Here is a 21,101-nt window from a genome sequence, read left to right on the forward strand (position 1 = left end):
GCCCACTCTCATTAAACCCCATAGTAACAACCAGTGCCCAGTGGCCACAGCGCCCACTCTCATTAAACCCCATGGTAACAACCAGTGCCCAGTGGCCACAGCGCCCACTCTCATTAAACCCCATAGTAACAACCAGCGCCCAGTGGCCACAGCGCCCAGCGCCCACTCTCATTAAACCCCATAGTAACAACCAGTGCCCAGTGGCCACAGCGCCCACTCTCATTAAACCCCATGGTAACAACCAGTGCCCAGTGGCCACAGCGCCCACTCTCATTAAACCCCATAGTAACAACCAGTGCCCAGTGGCCACAGCGCCCACTCTCATTAAACCCCATAGTAACAACCAGCGCCCAGTGGCCACAGCGCCCAGCGCCCACTCTCATTAAACCCCATAGTAACAACCAGTGCCCAGTGGCCACAGCGCCCACTCTCATTAAACCCCATAGTAACAACCAGTGCCCAGTGGCCACAGCGCCCACTCTCATTAAACCCCATAGTAACAACCAGCGCCCAGTGGCCACAGCGCCCAGCGCCCACTCTCATTAAACCCCATAGTAACAACCAGTGCCCAGTGGCCACAGCGCCCACTCTCATTAAACCCCATGGTAACAACCAGAACCCAGTGCCTCTGCCATATTGGTGTGATGACGCAACTTCCGGTTGCTCTAAAAAAACATTTAAAAGTCATTTTCATTCTATTATGCTTCTACAGAACTGGTCTGTGTTGAACAGCGAAACGGTATTATAAATATGCATACTACTTTAATTATTTACTCATTATTTATCATAGTTATGAATGAATCAAAGCTGATATTACTTTAGTAACATATTCATTCAGAATATAAGTATATGTGCGTGAACGTGCGTGGCCTACTGTATGTGCGTGTGAACGTGCGTCCAAAATTGAAATCAGATTTTAGTTCAATGGAAAGGAAATTATATATTTAACTACAACCATTATAAAGCATTATTGTTTGATATAGCCTACATGAAACCTTCCAGACAGTCAGAACATCAAGTCATCTGTATTCATGTACATTTATAAACAACAAGCCAGAGTGCTTTCCAATGGGTCATGACCAAAATGATAGGCGTGGGCCGACATAATAGCCTACAAAAGCCAGGCCTATTATATTGCAGTTCTACATAATAGCACACAAAAGCCATAATGTGAAACAGATAAAAATACAATAACATTACCCTATAGGCTATATTAGAATGATTATATTAATATTGACTTATTTTTATTATTACATTATTGACAAGTCTATGTTTTTTTTGCAGTCTATGATAATATGTAACAGCAATGGTGATTTTCACTGTAGTGACCATGCATGTGCCCGAAGACGTTGCTCACCCGATTTAATTATTTATGATTAATTTAGAGCAGACAGCAGAGCATAGAGTTATATGAGCAGAAATCACTGCGGAAAAGTAGCGTTTTGACTACAGTATTTGGAATCACCACTAGGTGGCGGGAGCGGCAGCGTTGCCGCCATACACTGACACCACGCCGCATAAACAGCGCCTCAAACTGTGACTCCGCCCACAACCGGGGGAAGTTGTGATTTGCGCTCGTTCACTGCAATGCAATTTGCGGCATTTTCAAAACAATATTGAGCAGAGTAGCGATTATCAAACGTATTTGCAATGCCATACGTTGAAAGATCTGTTGCCCGTGGACAAGGCACGCTACCTCCGCAAGTTAGATAGCATCGGCATAGATGTTTGTCCGTATGTGATTAAGGATTGGACCAAGTTGCATTGGCAGCCATAGAAAATTCCGGGGTAAATTCTTACCCCGGATGTGACGTTTTTGGGCGTTCCTGTCTAGCGTGGTGTCAGTGTATCTTGGTGTGATGACGTTAAAGCGCTACCGCTGTGCCATCTAGTGGTGATTCCAAGTATTTGAGGAGTGTCGCCTCTTTATATAGAATCTCTTTGACTGGGTCACTCCAGCATGGCCGTGTTACGGTGAAATTGGTGACTTGCCGAAATATGTGACCATCTTGTGGACTTCACACAACTCACATTACATATATTAAGGTTATTACTTATATATTGGGGATATAAGACTTTGAACGCCTATGATATTTGGTTTGAGAGTAAATCTACTTTTTACATCTGGTTACATGGTGTCTTCCTACAGCTAAATTAATAGTTCCAGTGTTCCACTATAACTTATTCTGGTCAAAGAGTATTTTAATGATTTATGGTTGGCCTGGTCCTTCATTAAAAATAATATTCCTGAGATATCGATATTACATATTGGATAATCCATATACACAAATTGCATCTATCAAGATGGTTAAAATCGAACTATCAGGATAAGTGCATGGATGGATGGATGGATGGAACTAAGTTACATAATATGACATGAATTAACAACATATACAGTACAGGGCCACATGTTGTAGTGTTACTTCTTATGGTAGGCCTACTACGTATTGTGTTGTTGTAGACCAGGGGTTCTCAACCCAAATCATTTTGGGGGGTCTCCAAAATATTATTACAAAATAAATAAAAATGAATGCAACTGAATGGCTGGAAAATGGATAAACTTTCCTTAATGATTAAATCTGGTGTTCAGCATTTATGATAGTATTCATGGGATGGTTTTCATGCAGAAGCAGCAGCAGCCTCTGTTCAGTGTTTTATACCATTTTATGTTCGGGGGAAGATTCATGGTTTCAGGCTGCACTTCAGTCTCTTCATGGTTTCAGGCTGCACTTCAGTCTCATGTTTCAGGCTGCACTTCAGTCTCATCATGGCTTCAGGCTGCACTTCAGTCTCATCATGGTTTCAGGCTGCACTTCAGTCTCATGTTTCAGGCTGCACTTCAGTCTCTTCATGGTTTCAGGCTGCACTTCAGTCTCATGTTTCAGGCTGCACTTCAGTCTCATGTTTCAGGCTGCACTTCAGTCTCATCATGGTTTCAGGCTGCACTTCAGTCTCATCATAGCTTCAGGCTGCACTTCAGTCTCATCATGGTTTCAGGCTGCACTTCAGTCTCATGTTTCAGGCTGCACTTCAGTCTCATCATGGTTTCAGGCTGCACTTCAGTCTCATCATGGTTTCAGGCTGCACTTCAGTCTCATCATGGTTTCAGGCTGCACTTCAGTCTCATCATAGCTTCAGGCTGCACTTCAGTCTCATCATGGCTTCAGGCTGCACTTCAGTCTCATGTTTCAGGCTGCACTTCAGTCTCATCATGGCTTCAGGCTGCACTTCAGTCTCATCATGGTTTCAGGCTGCACTTCAGTCTCATCATGGTTTCAGGCTGCACTTCAGTCTCATCATGGCTTCAGGCTGCACTTCAGTCTCATCATGGTTTCAGGCTGCACTTCAGTCTCATGTTTCAGGCTGCACTTCAGTCTCATAATGGCTTCAGGCTGCACTTCAGTCTCATAATGGCTTCAGGCTGCACTTCAGTCTCATCATGGTTTCAGGCTGCACTTCAGTCACATCATGGCTTCAGGCTGCACTTCAGTCTCATCATGGTTTCAGGCTGCACTTCAGTCTCATGTTTCAGGCTGCACTTCAGTCACATCATGGCTTCAGGCTGCACTTCAGTCTCATCATGGCTTCAGGCTGCACTTCAGTCTCCTCATGGCTTCAGGCTGCACTTCAGTCTCATCATGGTTTCAGGCTGCACTTCAGTCTCATGTTTCAGGCTGCACTTCAGTCTCATCATGGTTTCAGGCTGCACTTCAGTCTCCTCATGGCTTCAGGCTGCACTTCAGTCTCATCATGGTTTCAGGCTGCACTTCAGTCTCATGTTTCAGGCTGCACTTCAGTCTCATCATGGTTTCAGGCTGCACTTCAGTCACATCATGGTTTCAGGCTGCACTTCAGTCTCATCAAGGCTTCAGGCTGCACTTCAGTCTCTTCATGGTTTCAGGCTGCACTTCAGTCTCATCAAGGCTTCAGGCTGCACTTCAGTCTCATCATGGTTTCAGGCTGCACTTCAGTCTCATCATGGTTTCAGGCTGCACTTCAGTCTCATGTTTCAGGCTGCACTTCAGTCTCATGCTTCAGGCTGCACTTCAGTCTCATCATGCTTCAGGCTGCACTTCAGTCTCATCATGGTTTCAGGCTGCACTTCAGTCTCTTCATGGTTTCAGGCTGCACTTCAGTCTCATCATGGTTTCAGGCTGCACTTCAGTCTCATGTTTCAGGCTGCACTTCAGTCTCATGTTTCAGGCTGCACTTCAGTCTCATCATGGTTTCAGGCTGCACTTCAGTCTCATGTTTCAGGCTGCACTTCAGTCTCATGCTTCAGGCTGCACTTCAGTCTCATCATGTTTCAGGCTGCACTTCAGTCTCATCATGGTTTCAGGCTGCACTTCAGTCTCTTCATGGTTTCAGGCTGCACTTCAGTCTCATCATGGTTTCAGGCTGCACTTCAGTCTCATGTTTCAGGCTGCACTTCAGTCTCATCATGGTTTCAGGCTGCACTTCAGTCTCATCAGGGCTTCAGGCTGCACTTCAGTCTCATCATGGCTTCAGGCTGCACTTCAGTCTCATCATGGTTTCAGGCTGCACTTCAGTCTCATCATGGCTTCAGGCTGCACTTCAGTCTCATGTTTCAGGCTGCACTTCAGTCTCATCATGGTTTCAGGCTGCACTTCAGTCTCATGTTTCAGGCTGCACTTCAGTCTCATCATGGTTTCAGGCTGCACTTCAGTCTCATCATGGTTTCAGGCTGCACTTCAGTCTCATCATGGTTTCAGGCTGCACTTCAGTCTCATCATGGCTTCAGGCTGCACTTCAGTCTCATCATGGCTTCAGGCTGCACTTCAGTCTCATCATGGTTTCAGGCTGCACTTCAGTCTCATCATGGCTTCAGGCTGCACTTCAGTCTCATGTTTCAGGCTGCACTTCAGTCTCATCATGGTTTCAGGCTGCACTTCAGTCTCATGTTTCAGGCTGCACTTCAGTCTCATCATGGTTTCAGGCTGCACTTCAGTCTCATCATGGTTTCAGGCTGCACTTCAGTCTCATCATAGCTTCAGGCTGCACTTCAGTCTCATGTTTCAGGCTGCACTTCAGTCTCATGTTTCAGGCTGCACTTCAGTCTCATCATGGTTTCAGGCTGCACTTCAGTCTCATCATAGCTTCAGGCTGCACTTCAGTCTCATCATGGTTTCAGGCTGCACTTCAGTCTCTTCATGGTTTCAGGCTGCACTTCAGTCTCATCATGGCTTCAGGCTGCACTTCAGTCTCATGTTTCAGGCTGCACTTCAGTCTCATCATGGCTTCAGGCTGCACTTCAGTCTCATGTTTCAGGCTGCACTTCAGTCTCATCATGGCTTCAGGCTGCACTTCAGTCTCATGTTTCAGGCTGCACTTCAGTCTCATGTTTCAGGCTGCACTTCAGTCTCATCATGGCTTCAGGCTGCACTTCAGTCTCATCATGGTTTCAGGCTGCACTTCAGTCTCATCATGGTTTCAGGCTGCACTTCAGTCTCATCATGGCTTCAGGCTGCACTTCAGTCTCATCATGGTTTCAGGCTGCACTTCAGTCTCATCATGGCTTCAGGCTGCACTTCAGTCTCTTCATGGTTTCAGGCTGCACTTCAGTCTCATCATGGTTTCAGGCTGCACTTCAGTCTCATGTTTCAGGCTGCACTTCAGTCTCATGGTTTCAGGCTGCACTTCAGTCTCATCATGGCTTCAGGCTGCACTTCAGTCTCATCATGGTTTCAGGCTGCACTTCAGTCTCATCATGGTTTCAGGCTGCACTTCAGTCTCATGTTTCAGGCTGCACTTCAGTCTCATCATGGTTTCAGGCTGCACTTCAGTCTCATCATGGCTTCAGGCTGCACTTCAGTCTCATGTTTCAGGCTGCACTTCAGTCTCATCATGGTTTCAGGCTGCACTTCAGTCTCATCATGTTTCAGGCTGCACTTCAGTCACATCATGGCTTCAGGCTGCACTTCAGTCTCATGTTTCAGGCTGCACTTCAGTCTCTTCATGGTTTCAGGCTGCACTTCAGTCTCATCATGGTTTCAGGCTGCACTTCAGTCTCTTCATGGTTTCAGGCTGCACTTCAGTCTCATGTTTCAGGCTGCACTTCAGTCTCATGTTTCAGGCTGCACTTCAGTCTCATCATGTTTCAGGCTGCTCTTCAGTCTCATGTTTCAGGCTGCACTTCAGTCTCATCATGGTTTCAGGCTGCACTTCAGTCTCATGTTTCAGGCTGCACTTCAGTCTCATCATGGCTTCAGGCTGCACTTCAGTCTCTTCATGGTTTCAGGCTGCACTTCAGTCTCATCATGGTTTCAGGCTGCACTTCAGTCTCATGTTTCAGGCTGCACTTCAGTCTCATGTTTCAGGCTGCACTTCAGTCTCATCATGGCTTCAGGCTGCACTTCAGTCTCATCATGGCTTCAGGCTGCACTTCAGTCTCATCATGGTTTCAGGCTGCACTTCAGTCTCATCAGGGCTTCAGGCTGCACTTCAGTCTCATCAGGGCTTCAGGCTGCACTTCAGTCTCATCATGTTTCAGGCTGCACTTCAGTCTCATGGTTTCAGGCTGCACTTCAGTCTCATGTTTCAGGCTGCACTTCAGTCTCATCATGGTTTCAGGCTGCACTTCAGTCTCTTCATGGTTTCAGGCTGCACTTCAGTCTCTTCATGGTTTCAGGCTGCACTTCAGTCTCATCATGGTTTCAGGCTGCACTTCAGTCTCATCATGGTTTCAGGCTGCACTTCAGTCTCTTCATGGTTTCAGGCTGCACTTCAGTCTCTTCATGGCTTCAGGCTGCACTTCAGTCTCATCAGGGCTTCAGGCTGCACTTCAGTCTCTTCATGGTTTCAGGCTGCACTTCAGTCTCATCATGGTTTCAGGCTGCACTTCAGTCTCATCATGGTTTCAGGCTGCACTTCAGTCTCATCATGGTTTCAGGCTGCACTTCAGTCTCATCATGTCTTCAGGCTGCACTTCAGTCTCATCATAGCTTCAGGCTTCACTTCACTTCGCTGTTACATGCATGTCAAAATGCCTCCTATAGAAATACACAGCTGTGACGTTAATTTACCTAACGGTTCATTTACCTAACGGAAGGTTGTCTGCTGCAAGCTGAGGACAATAACAGATGCAAGATGCATTGGAGTTTAGTCCCATCTAGTGATCAGTATGGGACAATGACAATAATCAAGTGAATTAAAAGGAAATAAAACATGAAAACTCTAGTCCTATGCCACCAAAATGTGGAACGCCAACAGCCTTTAAGACATTCAAATCCCTTGACTCCTTCAAAACTGCTCTCAAAGGGCACCTTGAATCTGAACCCCCACCCCCTGCACCCCCCCCCCCCCCCCCTGTACCCCTTGTATATGTTTATCCCTTTTTACCTCCTTACAAGATTTCCTTTTTTTGAGGGGTGCAACCACTTCAAGGAACAGCAATGTCCATAACCTATGTGACTATGTTTAGAGTACCAGTAGGGGCAAAAGTGGCGCTGTTGTGCCAGAAACAGAGAGAGAGAGATAGTGTTGCACTGTTGCCTGCTAATTACAGAGAGAGAGAGAGAGAGAGAGAGAGAGAGAAGCAGGGGGAGAGGGGAGTTGCACCACTCAGTTCACACAGGTGTGATTCTTTAGAAGTGTATATTAGTACGTCTCTAAATGTTCTGATGAATTGAACATGGTGGACTGTGTGGTAAACCAGTGTAATGCTGTATCAGTGTGTCGTCCACAGTAACAGTCTCTGTATTGAGTTTCATGTGAAATGTATCACTGCGCGAAAAGCATGGAATACGGATGTGTATATTACAGGAAACTCCCGTTAAACTTTCCAACAAACTCCTGTAAACTCCCGAGTTGTACCATCACACCTGTATATTGTTATTGCTTAATGTAAATCGCTCTGGATTAAGAGCGTCTGCTAAATGCCTAAATTGTAAATTGTATATTACCGTATATTAACTGTATATGCTGCTAAACTTGAGGTTTACAGGCAAAATACAGTGCCCATAATTGCCCGTTAACTACTCTTTTCACGCAGTGGTACCCATTCAGTGGTACCCATTCAGTGGTACCCATTCAGTGGTACCCATTCAGTGGAACCCATTCAGTGGTACCCATTCTGCAAACTGAAATACCTATTTATATTTGTTTCATTTGTTTATTTGTTTTATTTGACTAGATACTTTTCAGATCTTACATTTTCATGTGTGTTACTGTGGCATTTTATTATCAAATTGACACATTTTATACATTTACGCAGGCCTACTGTGTATTAAAGAAATCACACTCGTGTGAAGTGAGGGGCGCTAATATATTAAAGTTTAACTCATGTTGATTAGGTGATGTAATGGTGATGTAAAACAAACAAACATTAAACGCCATTAGGTTTGTTGGCATTAACAATAAAGTGGCGATATGACGGAAATGGCAAAACAAATGTTCCCTTCATTGTCAATGTGTTTACAAAACAAACATTGAAACACAATGAGTAATCCTGCCTCTCTCTGATCGCTGAGGAACATAATGTAATATAGTTTATAGTCTCTTTACCGTCTGCCCCGTCAGAAAGTGCTTGCAGAATGACGACCCTTCCACCAGCACGATGAAGCTGGGCATGCCCGCCTTGACGAAACACCTCTCGTGCTGCAACGCCGCCAACAGTGACGTCTCCGGGTCGACCCGGTATAAAGTCTCCTTCTCGCGATCGTCTAAGAACATCTGGAGGCTTTGGGGGCGGTACTTCCGGTCCGTGTCCCAAGGCGGAAGCTCCTCTCCGAACATAACGGCCAGGTGGTCCGAGAAACGGTCGCTTTCACAGAAGGCCGAGACGACGTCGCTCTGTCGGTGTTCTGGGTAGAGGAAGAGCACGGGCCAGTGCAGGGCGCCGTGCTCGTCCAGGAACACCCGCGCCCCCGTGGCCTCTTCACGGGAGCCGAGGCCGTCCGGAGTCGGCTCTGCCGTGGTCCCCATGGGGTCTCCGTCTTCTGGCATGTTGTCAGCTTGGAGAAGCTCGATACCTCTCTTCCTTATAGCCGTCAGCAGATCCTCCTTCTGACTCTGATCCTTCTTCTCCTTCACTTTGGCCTTCCTGGCGTCTCTCTCGGCGGCTCTCTTCCGTTTGTCCGCGGCCGTCCTCATCTCCAGGAGCTCCGCGTCGGCGGGATGGGCCTCGAGTCCGGCGTCGCACCACCGGACGGCCTCGGCAAAGCGTCGTAGCTCCACGCAGCACTGAGCGCCTCTGACTGACGCTTTGAGATGGCCCGGCTTCACCTTCTTCGCGGAGGTCGCGTCGTTCAGCGCAGAGCGCACATTGCCGAGGTGGAAGTGCGCCGCGGCCCTGTTGGTGAGAAGGACGGCGTCGATGTCCCGGTCGCCCCCGCAGTTCTTCTTCAGACCCGCCGTGTACGACGCTATCGCCTTTCGGTAGTCCTTCTCTTTGAAATACGCGTTCCCTTCGTCTTTGAGACTCGTGGCCTGCTCCTCTGGCGTACCGCCGTCGATCAGAGCTTGAAGACACGCCATGTCCGGATGCTCCACAGGGTCTATCTCTCCAGGGGAGGTTTTCATAAAGATGGGCATTTTATCAAACTCCTCTTCCCAGTTGCTTTCGCTGAAAGCATTTTTGTACTTGTGTGTCTTGAAAGCATCCATGAATATGTCCATGCCGTCGCCACTATCGTCCTGCGGCGCGGGCGGGATCATTGTTCCACCAATCACAATATTTCCTTCTCACTTTTCTTTCGTATAACGTTTTCCTGGAGCCACTTAGCGGTATACCTTGTTTAGCGCGACTTAACGCAGGACACGGAAAGCTTCTTGTACACACGAACAACATTCACGACACTACATTCAGCCTATATGGAAAGTGTAGATTCAACTCCTTCCTGTGGCCAGCCTGTGACATCAGTGTCTATGACGTAATTATGACATCTATGATGTATAGATGAGATACAATATATTAAAATGGCCTTGAGGAGGAAGATAGGGTGGACGGACGGCTCATATATGGAGACTTTCATGCCATAAAAAAAGATCATGTCCCAAACAAACAACAGACGAGGTGGACGTCACAATGTAACATGTCCATATATGGGCACAACCATTGCCTAACAATGGCAATTTGCGCATGTGGCCCTTCATAGACATAGTGGCCCCTCATAGACATATGGTACATGGGGCACACAGTGGCCCCTCATAGACATATGGTACATGGGGCACACAGTGGCCCCTCATAGACATATGGTACATGGGGCACATAGTGGCCCCTCATAGACATATGGTACATGGGGCACACAGTGGCCCCTCATAGACATATGGTACATGGGGCACACAGTGGCCCCTCATAGACATATGGTACATGGGGCACACAGTGGCCCCTCATAGACATATGGTACATGGGGCACATAGTGGCCCCTCATAGACATATGGTACATGGGGCACACAGTGGCCCCTCAGACATATGGTACATGGGGCACACAGTGGCCCCTCATAGACATATGGTACATCGGCCACACAGTGGCCCCTCATAGACATATGGTACATAACCCTAACCCTAACCCATATGCCACATAGTGGCCCAAATGGATCCGAGTGGCCCCAACTCTAAACATGAGGACGGCGTAGCGGCCTGAACCTCTAGTGACTCTAAATGTGAGTAAGGTTTCAGAACGACCAGAACCCTTTGGACTGCCATAATAAAAATGAAAGTGAAATAATTCAGTATAATATCAAACATATGTGAAGCAAAATGTGTGTGTGTTGAGGTACCTCCGTGGCCTGTTGTGTGTGTAACGCCCAGGATTCGAACTTGGGTCTCCCGCATGAAAGTCCAACATCTTGGGATATCCCTCTGGACCAGGGGAGATATTATACTGTTGAGGCCACCAGGCAGAGGCTCTGAGCCACTCTGCTACACTATAGCGCCACCATCAGGCAGAGGCTCTGAGCCACTCTGCTACACTATAGCGCCACCATCAGGCTGAGGCTCTGAGCCACTCTGCTACACTATAGCGCCACCATCAGGCAGAGGCTCTGAGCCACTGCTACACTATAGCGCCACCATCAGGCAGAGGCTCTGAGCCACTCTGCTACACTATAGCGCCACCATCAGGCTGAGGCTCTGAGCCACTCTGCTACACTATAGCGCCACCATCAGGCAGAGGCTCTGAGCCACTGCTACACTATAGCGCCACCATCAGGCAGAGGCTCTGAGCCACTCTGCTACACTCACCTCCCTTTTGACCTCCTCCCACTGGGAAACCTGATCCAGGTCACAGCACCAATGTAACGCCCGGGATTCAAACTCTGTTCTCCCGCTTGAAAGCCCAATGCATACAAAGTGTAGCGCCGTCGATGTGTCCAGCAGTTTGTTTGAGAGATAAACTCCGGACACACCGACACATTTTTGTTGATGACATTGTTATTTTGGTGTTATTTGTATGCTATGTTGATGAATTGAATACATAGGACCATGCACAATGGAAACAAGTCCCCATGCATGTACGTCTTTGTGTGCACCCTGTGTTGCTAAGCGGCTTCTGATGTGGTCCGCTCATCAAATGCTGTTCGATAGCATTCTGTGTAGAATAGATGCCATCCATCCACCCACCCATCCATCCATCCAGGGCCTTTTCATTCTGTTAGGATGTCATCCATCCATCCATCCATCCATCCATCCAGGGCCTTTTCATTCTGTTAGGATGTCATCCATCCATCCATCCATCCATCCATCCATCCATCCATCCAGGGCCTTTTCCTGCTGTCCTGTGAGTCCGTGTCTTGGCTCCGCTCCGTACAGCAGTGACTCTGTTGTCTGTGTCTTGGCTCCGCTCCGTACAGCAGTGACTCTGTTGTCCGTGTCTTGGCTCCGTACAGCAGTGACTCTGTTGTAGCCACTAACGATCCCCTCCAGAATGCAATCACTAGACAGCATGCATTCTACATTTTCAATATGGCTCAACCATGACCCCTAGTGTCATGAATTGGAATTAGAAATGAACAAATGATGCATGCAAAGTGTAAAGATTGTATGTATGTACGTACAGGTACACTAAATGTAATTGTCCTTTGCATTGTTTGCATATACTTTGGCAGATACAATGCTGACAATGCAAAGAACATATCTGGTCATTTTGGTCAACCAACCTGCAGCCAATATTCACCCCCAATTTTCTGCAGTGTTTGAGACTTTATTTCTTTTTCATTGAAGCCATAATATTGACAAAATAATAGGTTGTTACGAATGATGTGTCATTCCATACTGTATAGAGCCTTTCCAGAGAGCCAAATCACACAATAGCAGCAGTACCGACACCAGGACACTAGCTACTAATCAAATATTAGGCTTGTCTGTCCATTTATGGGTTCATCAAAGCAGTTACGTTTCCAGGCTTCATTCACTATAGAGGGTATGCGCATGCTTAAAGTGAATGGCACATCGAGTGGCAAAGCAACAGGAAAAGTGAGTTTAACATTGTTTAATGTTGTTTAATGCAATCAGACTTCTCTGTGTGGATGTATGGGCTGTCAAGGCCAGAAAGTAGTGTTTTGCCACTCAGTAGGCATTCCTGCATAACTTCTGGGTTTGATGATGTCACGCGTGACGCGCATACCCTCTATATGCAAGGTGATATGAAGTCTATATGCAGTCTATATGCAGTCTATATGCAGTCTATATGCAGTCTATATGCAGTCTATATCCAGTCTAGATGCAGTCTATATGCAGTCTAGATGCAGTCTAGATGCAGTCTAGATGCAGTCTAGATGCAGTCTATATGCAGTCTATATGCAGTCTATATGCAGTCTATATGCAGTCTATATGCAGTCTATATGCAGTCTAGATGCAGTCTAGATGCAGTCTATATGCAGTCTATATGCAGTCTATATGCAGTCTATATGCAGTCTATATGCAGTCTATATGAAGTCTAGATGCAGTCTAGATGCAGTCTAGATGCAGTCTAGATGCAGTCCATATGCAGTCTATATGCAGTCTATATGCAGTCTATATGCAAGGTGATATGCAGTCTATATCCAGTCTATATGCAGTCTATATGCAGTCTATATGCAAGGTGATATGCAGTCTATATGCAGTCTATATGCAGTCTATATGCAGTCTAGATGCAGTCTATATGCAGTCTATATGAGGTCTATATGCAGTCTATATGCAAGGTGATATGCAGTCTATATCCAGTCTATATGCAGTCTATATGCAAGGTGATATGCAGTCTATATGCAGTCTATATGCAGTCTAGATGCAGTCTATATGCAGTCTAGATGCAGTCTATATGCAGTCTAGATGCAGTCTATATGCAGTCTGTATGCAGTCTATATGCAGTCTAGATGCAGTCTATATGCAGTCTATATGAGGTCTATATGCAGTCTATATGCAGTCTATATGCAGTCTATATGCAGTCTATATGCAGTCTAGATGCAGTCTAGATGCAGTCTATATGCAGTCTATATGCAGTCTGTATGCAGTCTGTATGCAGTCTATATGCAGTCTAGATGCAGTCTATATGCAGTCTATATGCAAGGTGATATGCAGTCTATATCCAGTCTAGATGCAGTCTATATGCAGTCTATATGAAGTCTATATGCAGTCTATATGCAGTCTATATGCAGTCTAGATGCAGTCTATATGCAGTCTAGATGCAGTCTATATGCAGTCTATATGCAGTCTATATGCAGTCTAGATGCAGTCTATATGCAGTCTATATGCAGTCTATATGCAGTATATATGCAAGGTGATATGCAGTCTATATGCAGTCTATATGCAGTCTATATGCAGTATATATGCAAGGTGATATGCAGTCTATATGCAGTCTATATGCAGTCTATATGCAGTCTAGATGCAAGGTGATATGCAGTCTATATGCAGTCTATATGCAGTCTATATGCAGTCTATATGCAAGGTGATATGCAGTCTATATCCAGTCTATATGCAGTCTATATCCAGTCTATATGCAGTCTATATGCAGTCTATATGCAGTCTATATGCAGTCTATATGCAGTCTATATGCAAGGTGATATGCAGTCTATATCCAGTCTATATGCAGTCTATATGCAGTCTAGATGCAGTCTATATGCAGTCTATATGCATGGTGATATGCAGTCTATATCCAGTCTATATGCAGTCTAGATGCAGTCTAGATGCAGTCTAGATGCAGTCTAGATGCAGTCTATATGCAGTCTAGATGCAGTCTATATGCAGTCTATATGCAGTCTATATCCAGTCTATATCCAGTCTATATGCAGTCTATATGCAAGGTGATATGCAGTCTATATGCAGTCTATATGAGGTATATATGCAGTCTATATGCAGTCTATATGAAGTCTATATGCAGTCTATATGCAGTCTATATGAGGTCTATATGCAGTCTATATGCAAGGTGATATGCAGTCTATATGCAGTCTATATGAGGTATATATGCAGTCTATATGCAGTCTATATGCAGTCTATATGCAGTCTATATGCAAGGTGATATGCAGTCTATATCCAGTCTAGATGCAGTCTATATGCAGTCTATATGAGGTCTAGATGCAGTCTAGATGCAGTCTATATGCAGTCTATATGCAGTCTATATGCAGTCTATATGCAGTCTAGATGCAGTCTAGATGCAGTCTATATGCAGTCCATATGCAGTCTATATGCAAGGTGATATGCAGTCTATATGCAGTCTATATGCAGTCTAGATGCAGTCTAGATGCAGTCTATATGCAAGGTGATATGCAGTCTATATGCAGTCTATATGCAGTCCATATGCAGTCTATATGCAAGGTGATATGCAGTCTATATGCAGTCTAGATGCAGTCTAGATGCAGTCCATATGCAGTCTATATGCAAGGTGATATGCAGTCTATATGCAGTCTATATGCAGTCTATATGCAGTCTAGATGCAGTCTATATGCAGTCTATATGCAGTCTATATGCAGTCTATATGCAGTCTAGATGCAGTCTATATGCAGTCTATATGCAAGGTGATATGCAGTCTATATGCAGTCTATATGCAAGATGATATGCAGTCTATATGCAGTCTATATGCAGTCTATATGCAGTCTATATGCAGTCTATATGCAGTCTATATGCAAGGTGATATGCAGTCTATATGCAGTCTATATGCAAGATGATATGCAGTCTATATCCAGTCTATATGCAGTCTAGATGCAGTCTAGATGCAGTCTATATGAGGTCTATATGCAGTCTATATGCAAGGTGATATGCAGTCTATATCCAGTCTATATGCAAGGTGATATGCAGTCTATATGCAGTCTGTATGCAGTCTATATGCAGTCTATATGCAGTCTATATGCAGTCTAGATGCAGTCTAGATGCAGTCTATATGCAAGGTGATATGCAGTCTATATCCAGTCTAGATGCAGTCTATATGCAGTCTATATGCAGTCTATATGCAGTCTATATGCAGTCTATATGCAGTCTATATGCAGTCTATATGCAGTCTATATCCAGTCTATATCCAGTCTAGATGCAGTCTATATGCAGTCTATATGCAGTCTATATGCAGTCTATATGCAGTCTATATGCAGTCTAGATGCAGTCTATATGCAGTCTATATGCAGTCTATATGCAGTCTATATGCAGTCTATATGCAGTCTATATCCAGTCTATATGCAGTCTATATGCAGTCTATATGCAGTCTAGATGCAGTCTATATGCAGTCTAGATGCAGTCTATATGCAGTCTATATGCAGTCTATATCCAGTCTAGATGCAGTCTATATGCAGTCTATATGCAGTCTATATCCAGTCTAGATGCAGTCTATATGCAGTCTATATGCAGTCTATATGCAGTCTATATGCAGTCTATATCCAGTCTATATGAATTCTATATGCAGTCTATATGCAGTCTATATGCAGTCTAGATGCAGTCTATATGCAGTCTAGATGCAGTCTATATGCAGTCTATATGCAGTCTATATGCAGTCTAGATGCAGTCTATATGCAAGGTGATATGCAGTCTATATCCAGTCTAGATGCAGTCTAGATGCAGTCTATATGCAGTCTATATGAAGTCTATATGCAGTCTATATGCAGTCTAGATGCAGTCTATATGCAGTCTATATGCAGTCTATATGCAGTCTAGATGCAGTCTATATGCAAGGTGATATGCAGTCTATATCCAGTCTAGATGCAGTCTATATGCAGTCTATATGCAGTCTATATGCAGTCTATATGCAGTCTATATGCAAGGTGATATGCAGTCTATATGCAGTCTATATGCGGTCTATATGAGGTCTATATGCGGTCTATATGCAGTCTATATGCAGTCTATATGAGGTCTATATGCAGTCTATATGCAGTCTATATCCAGTCTATATGCAGTCTATATGCAGTCTATATGCAGTCTATATCCAGTCTAGATGCAGTCTATATGCGGTCTATATGCGGTCTATATGCGGTCTATATGCAGTCTATATGCAGTCTATATGCAGTCTATATCCAGTCTATATGCAGTCTATATGCAGTCTATATGCAGTCTATATGCGGTCTATATGCAGTCTATATGCGGTCTAGATGCAGTCTAGATGCAGTCTAGATGCAGTCTATATGCAGTCTATATGCAGTCTAGATGCGGTCTAGATGCGGTCTATATGCAGTCTATATGCAGTCTATATGCAGTCTAGATGCGGTCTATATGCGGTCTATATGCAGTCTAGATGCAGTCTAGATGCAGTCTATATGCAGTCTATATGCAGTCTATATGCAGTCTATATGCAGTCTAGATGCAGTCTAGATGCAGTCTAGATGCAGTCTAGATGCAGTCTAGATGCGGTCTAGATGCGGTCTATATGCAGTCTATATGCAGTCTATATGCAGTCTAGATGCAGTCTAGATGCAGTCTAGATGCAGTCTATATGCAGTCTAGATGCAGTCTAGATGCAGTCTATATGCAGTCTATATGCAGTCTATATGCAGTCTATATGCAGTCTATATGCAAGGTGATATGCAGTCTAGATGCAGTCTAGATGCAGTCTATATGCAGTCTATATGCAGTCTAGATGCAGTCTATATGCAGTCTATATGCAGTCTATATGCAGTCTAGATGCAGTCTAGATGCAGTCTAGATGCAGTCTATATGCAAGGTGATATGCAGTCTATATGCAGTCTATATGCAGTCTATATGCAGTCTAGATGCAGTCTAGATGCAGTCTATATGCAGTCTATATGCAGTCTAGATGCAGTCTATATGCAGTCTATATGCAGTCTATATGCAAGATGATATGAAGTCTCTGAATTTCTCTGAATTTGTTCTGAAGGTGGAAAAGCCAACCAGAGGCAGAGTACAAAGTGACATCTTGCATTTTGGCATCATATATTTTGCCTTATAAACCTGTGTAGATGTTTTAAAATGTGTCAATTTCAGACAAAAGTGACATAATAACAGGCCTACGGTGTGTATTTTCTGCATTTCAAATATTGACATTTAAGAGCTGAACGTATCTTGATACAAAATGTATGTACATGTTTCAGTCCTGCAGCCAAATACAAATGACAAAATACAAAAAGAAAATGTAGTTGAAATACATGTATTTAAAATACTGCCACACGCACGGACGCATATGGACATGCATGCACACACAAACGTGCGCAGACACGTGCAAGCACGCATGCACGCACGCGCGCACACCCACACGCACACACACACACACACACACACACACACACACACAATTCACACAATGACAATTCACAACACAGATTAATTTTCGGTTCAACTTTTGTTTTTAGAAAAAACACATGACATCATGTTCAGAAACATCTCTTAAAAAAAAGTCTTCAATTTCAATTCAGCTAAAACAAAAAAAACAAATGTACAGGTTTCCAAAAGCTTGGGGGAGTAATTGAATAATACATGAACATGGCCTGCACTTTAATACACACTCACACACTCACACACTCACACACTTACAGTCCTCAGTATGTAGCAAGTACAAACACACACTCACACACTCACACACTTACACACTCACACACTTACACACACGGACACACTTACACACTGACACACTCACACACTTGCACACGGAAAAGACCAGCCTCAAAATGAATGCCGGAACAACACGGGAGTAGGTCTCACAAGGAACTTCATGACACAAGGCAACATTATCAGATTCAACACATTCTGGACGGGAACCCTTTTTTTAAGCATTATGTTATACTTTAGCTATTGAAAAATAGCAGATCTACAAGCTCATACGAGCTTGTAGATCTGCTATTTTTTTTTTAATCGTGAAAACGGGGCGCAAATCTTTGAATATATATTCTTTCAGAGCGAACGTTTTTAACTCAAATCATTGCTTCTGAGGGGGGTCCCTAGAACTACATATTTTCAGATGGGGGTCGGCGGCCAATTACAGATAATTCTGGGGGTCCTTGATGTGAAGAAGGTTGAGCACCACTGACACAGAAACATGGGGTTTTCAGAAAACTGTCAGGATTTAGAAGACAAATGTTTTATATCGGCCTCAGTTCTAAATGGGTTTTAACACATAAACAATAACAATAATAACAATGACAGAGTTAGTGGTCACGTGCTACTGTGTAGTGTCCACGATGTAATACTCTTTATAGAAAATACGTCTTCTTGAACACATACAATGAATGCATTACAAAATGGTGCTGTTAATAGGATTATAAATAATATAAATTATTGGTACATGAATTAAATAAGATGGAAATAAAATTGTCGAGCAAAGCTGATTTGGCACATCCATATAGTCTGCGCTATACAATGATGATTAGGTCCAGATAACATTAACCATGTCTTACAGTACGTTTCAAAAGCGGGCCACAGCCAGGCGGGCCACAGCCAGGCGAACGGGCCACAGCCAGGCGAACGGGCCACAGCCAGGCGGGCCACAGCCAGGCGAACGGGCCACAGCCAGGCGAACGGGCCACAGCCAGGCGGGCCACAGCCAGGCCAATTTTCCAGGTGTGCATTATTTGTCAATGGGACCCGGCGACTACCGGCGATAACTGGCGATAGCAGGCAAACAGGCGAAAAGTGGGCGAAGGAACGTTGGCCGAAAAGATGAAAATAATTCATCTTTTGGGGCGACGTCGATAGTGGGCGATGAAATTCAAATGTCGCTCGCCGTTGTTCTCCCGCTGTTAAAACGCACTGTTAAGGGCCTTTCAAACGTGAAGCGATAAAACGTGCCTATAGTTCGTTTTAAATGAGACCTGCGTTTTTGCTCGGAGCACTGGGGAGCAGCCGCGGTGCGACAACGCAAGCGTATTTACGTGAGCGCGGTACCGTACATATGCACGGTCCCGCGACTCACCAGACCTGGATTCTGTTTAGCTTTTTTTTTTACGCTTGCGTTGTGGCGCCCCTCTTGAGAAGACCTGGAGGAGACCTGTCGTTGATCCAGACCCTCTTGAGCAGACCTGGAGGAGACCTGTGTTGATCCAGGCCCTCTTCAACAGACCTGGAGGAGACCTGTGTTGATCCAGACCCTCTTCAACAGACCTGGAGGAGACCTGTGTTGATCCAGACCCTCTTCAACAGACCTGGAGGAGACCTGTGTTGATCCAGACCCTCTTCAACAGACCTGGAGGAGACCTGTGTTGATCCAGACCCTCTTCAACAGACCTGGAGGAGACCTGTGTTGATCCAGACCCTCTTCAACAGACCTGGAGGAGACCTGTGTTGATCCAGACCCTCTTCAACAGACCTGGAGGAGACCTGTGTTGATCCAAGCCCTCTTCAACAGACCTGGAGGAGACCTGTGTTGATCCAGACCCTCTTCAACAGACCTGGAGGAGACCTGTGTTGATCCAGACCCTCTTCAACAGACCTGGAGGAGACCTGTGTTGATCCAGACCCTCTTCAACAGACCTGGAGGAGACCTGTGTTGATCCAGACCCTCTTCAACAGACCTGAAGGAGACCTGTGTTGATCCAGACCCTCTTCAACAGACCTGGAGGAGACCTGTGTTGATCCAGACCCTCTTCAACAGACCTGGAGGAGACCTGTGTTGATCCAGACCTGGAGGAGACCTGTGTTGATCCAGACCCTCTTCAACAGACCTGGAGGAGACCTGTCGTTGATCCAGGCAACAACGCCTGCGTTCCTCGCTTCACGTTTGCAAGGCCCTTATTACTGCAGCACATGTGCCAATATAACTGTGCATGTGTCGTTGCCAGGTCCAGCTTTACATGCACTTTCCCATCTCTCTTTCTCGTGTTGCACGTTATACGTTTTAAGATGTCAGTGCTATCAGGTAAAGTGCAACTAGGAGTTGTGTAGAAGCCACAAAAACAGATTCTACTGTATCTGTTGGATTGGGGGAAAGCACTGAGTCATAATTGTTTCTCCTCTCCTCTGTTTTGTAACAATTTAACTGTAATGGTACAGTAAATATGACCTACAACACAAATACACATGATCTGTCCTCGTTAAAACATATTTGTGCTGCTGTTTTTACTTCCCATATACAGTAAGTGCTCTTACTGTATGTTCAAAATTATGATATATCTGCTGTCTGGAGGAAACCACCTAACTCCCAACATGTTACGTTTTCAGCAAATTAAAAATATGAGCTCCTAACTCCTAAGTGGAGTTAGGAGGTACTTTTTAATACTTTTCACTGGTTCATTTTTTTTAAACAACACACAGGGTGTTCAATAGCACTGATTTATGAAACAAATGAAGTGAACAGGTGCAGTTAGCTGGTTTGGCAGATCGTTTGAGGATTTAATGGAGTTGGGAGGTTTTTCCCAAAGAACGTCATAATACTTTCCATTGGTTCACTATGTATTTAAGCAACACACAGAGGCACAGGGTGTTCAATAGCAACACACAGAGGCACAGGGCGTTCAATAGCAAACAATCAAATTAATCCAACACGTCAAAAATGTTGGTTTCTTCCGGACAGCAACAATATACTGTGTATGATATGGAAATGACATGGTTCTAAACTGCCTCCCCCCTGGCTCCCCCTGATGGAGGGGAAAGGAACTGGTCTCTATACTGCCTCCCCCTGGCTCCCCCTGATGGAGGGGAAAGGAACTGGTCTCTATACTGCCTCCCCCTGGCTCCCCCTGATGGAGGGGAAAGGAACTGGTCTCTATACTGCCTCCCCCTGGCTCCCCCTGATGGAGGGGAA

The 21,101-nt window shown here is 44.9% G+C and overlaps 1 protein-coding gene across 1 annotated transcript; it reads right to left on the reverse strand.

The window, feature by feature from the left end:
• Nucleotides 1-8,508: 8,508 nt before the first annotated feature.
• LOC306913787 (tetratricopeptide repeat protein 4-like) lies at nt 8,509-9,636 on the reverse strand (the record flags this gene model as incomplete). The annotated part of the gene is made up of 1 exon (XM_079490599.1): nt 8,509-9,636. One exon carries the CDS (start codon nt 9,634-9,636, stop codon nt 8,509-8,511), a length of 1,128 nt encoding a protein of 375 aa, XP_079346725.1.
• Nucleotides 9,637-21,101: the final 11,465 nt, after the last annotated feature.

The sequence above is a fragment of the Electrona antarctica genome, assembly GCF_951216825.1.
Source record: "Electrona antarctica genome assembly, chromosome: 2".
Classification (NCBI taxonomy): Eukaryota; Metazoa; Chordata; class Actinopteri; order Myctophiformes; family Myctophidae; genus Electrona; species Electrona antarctica.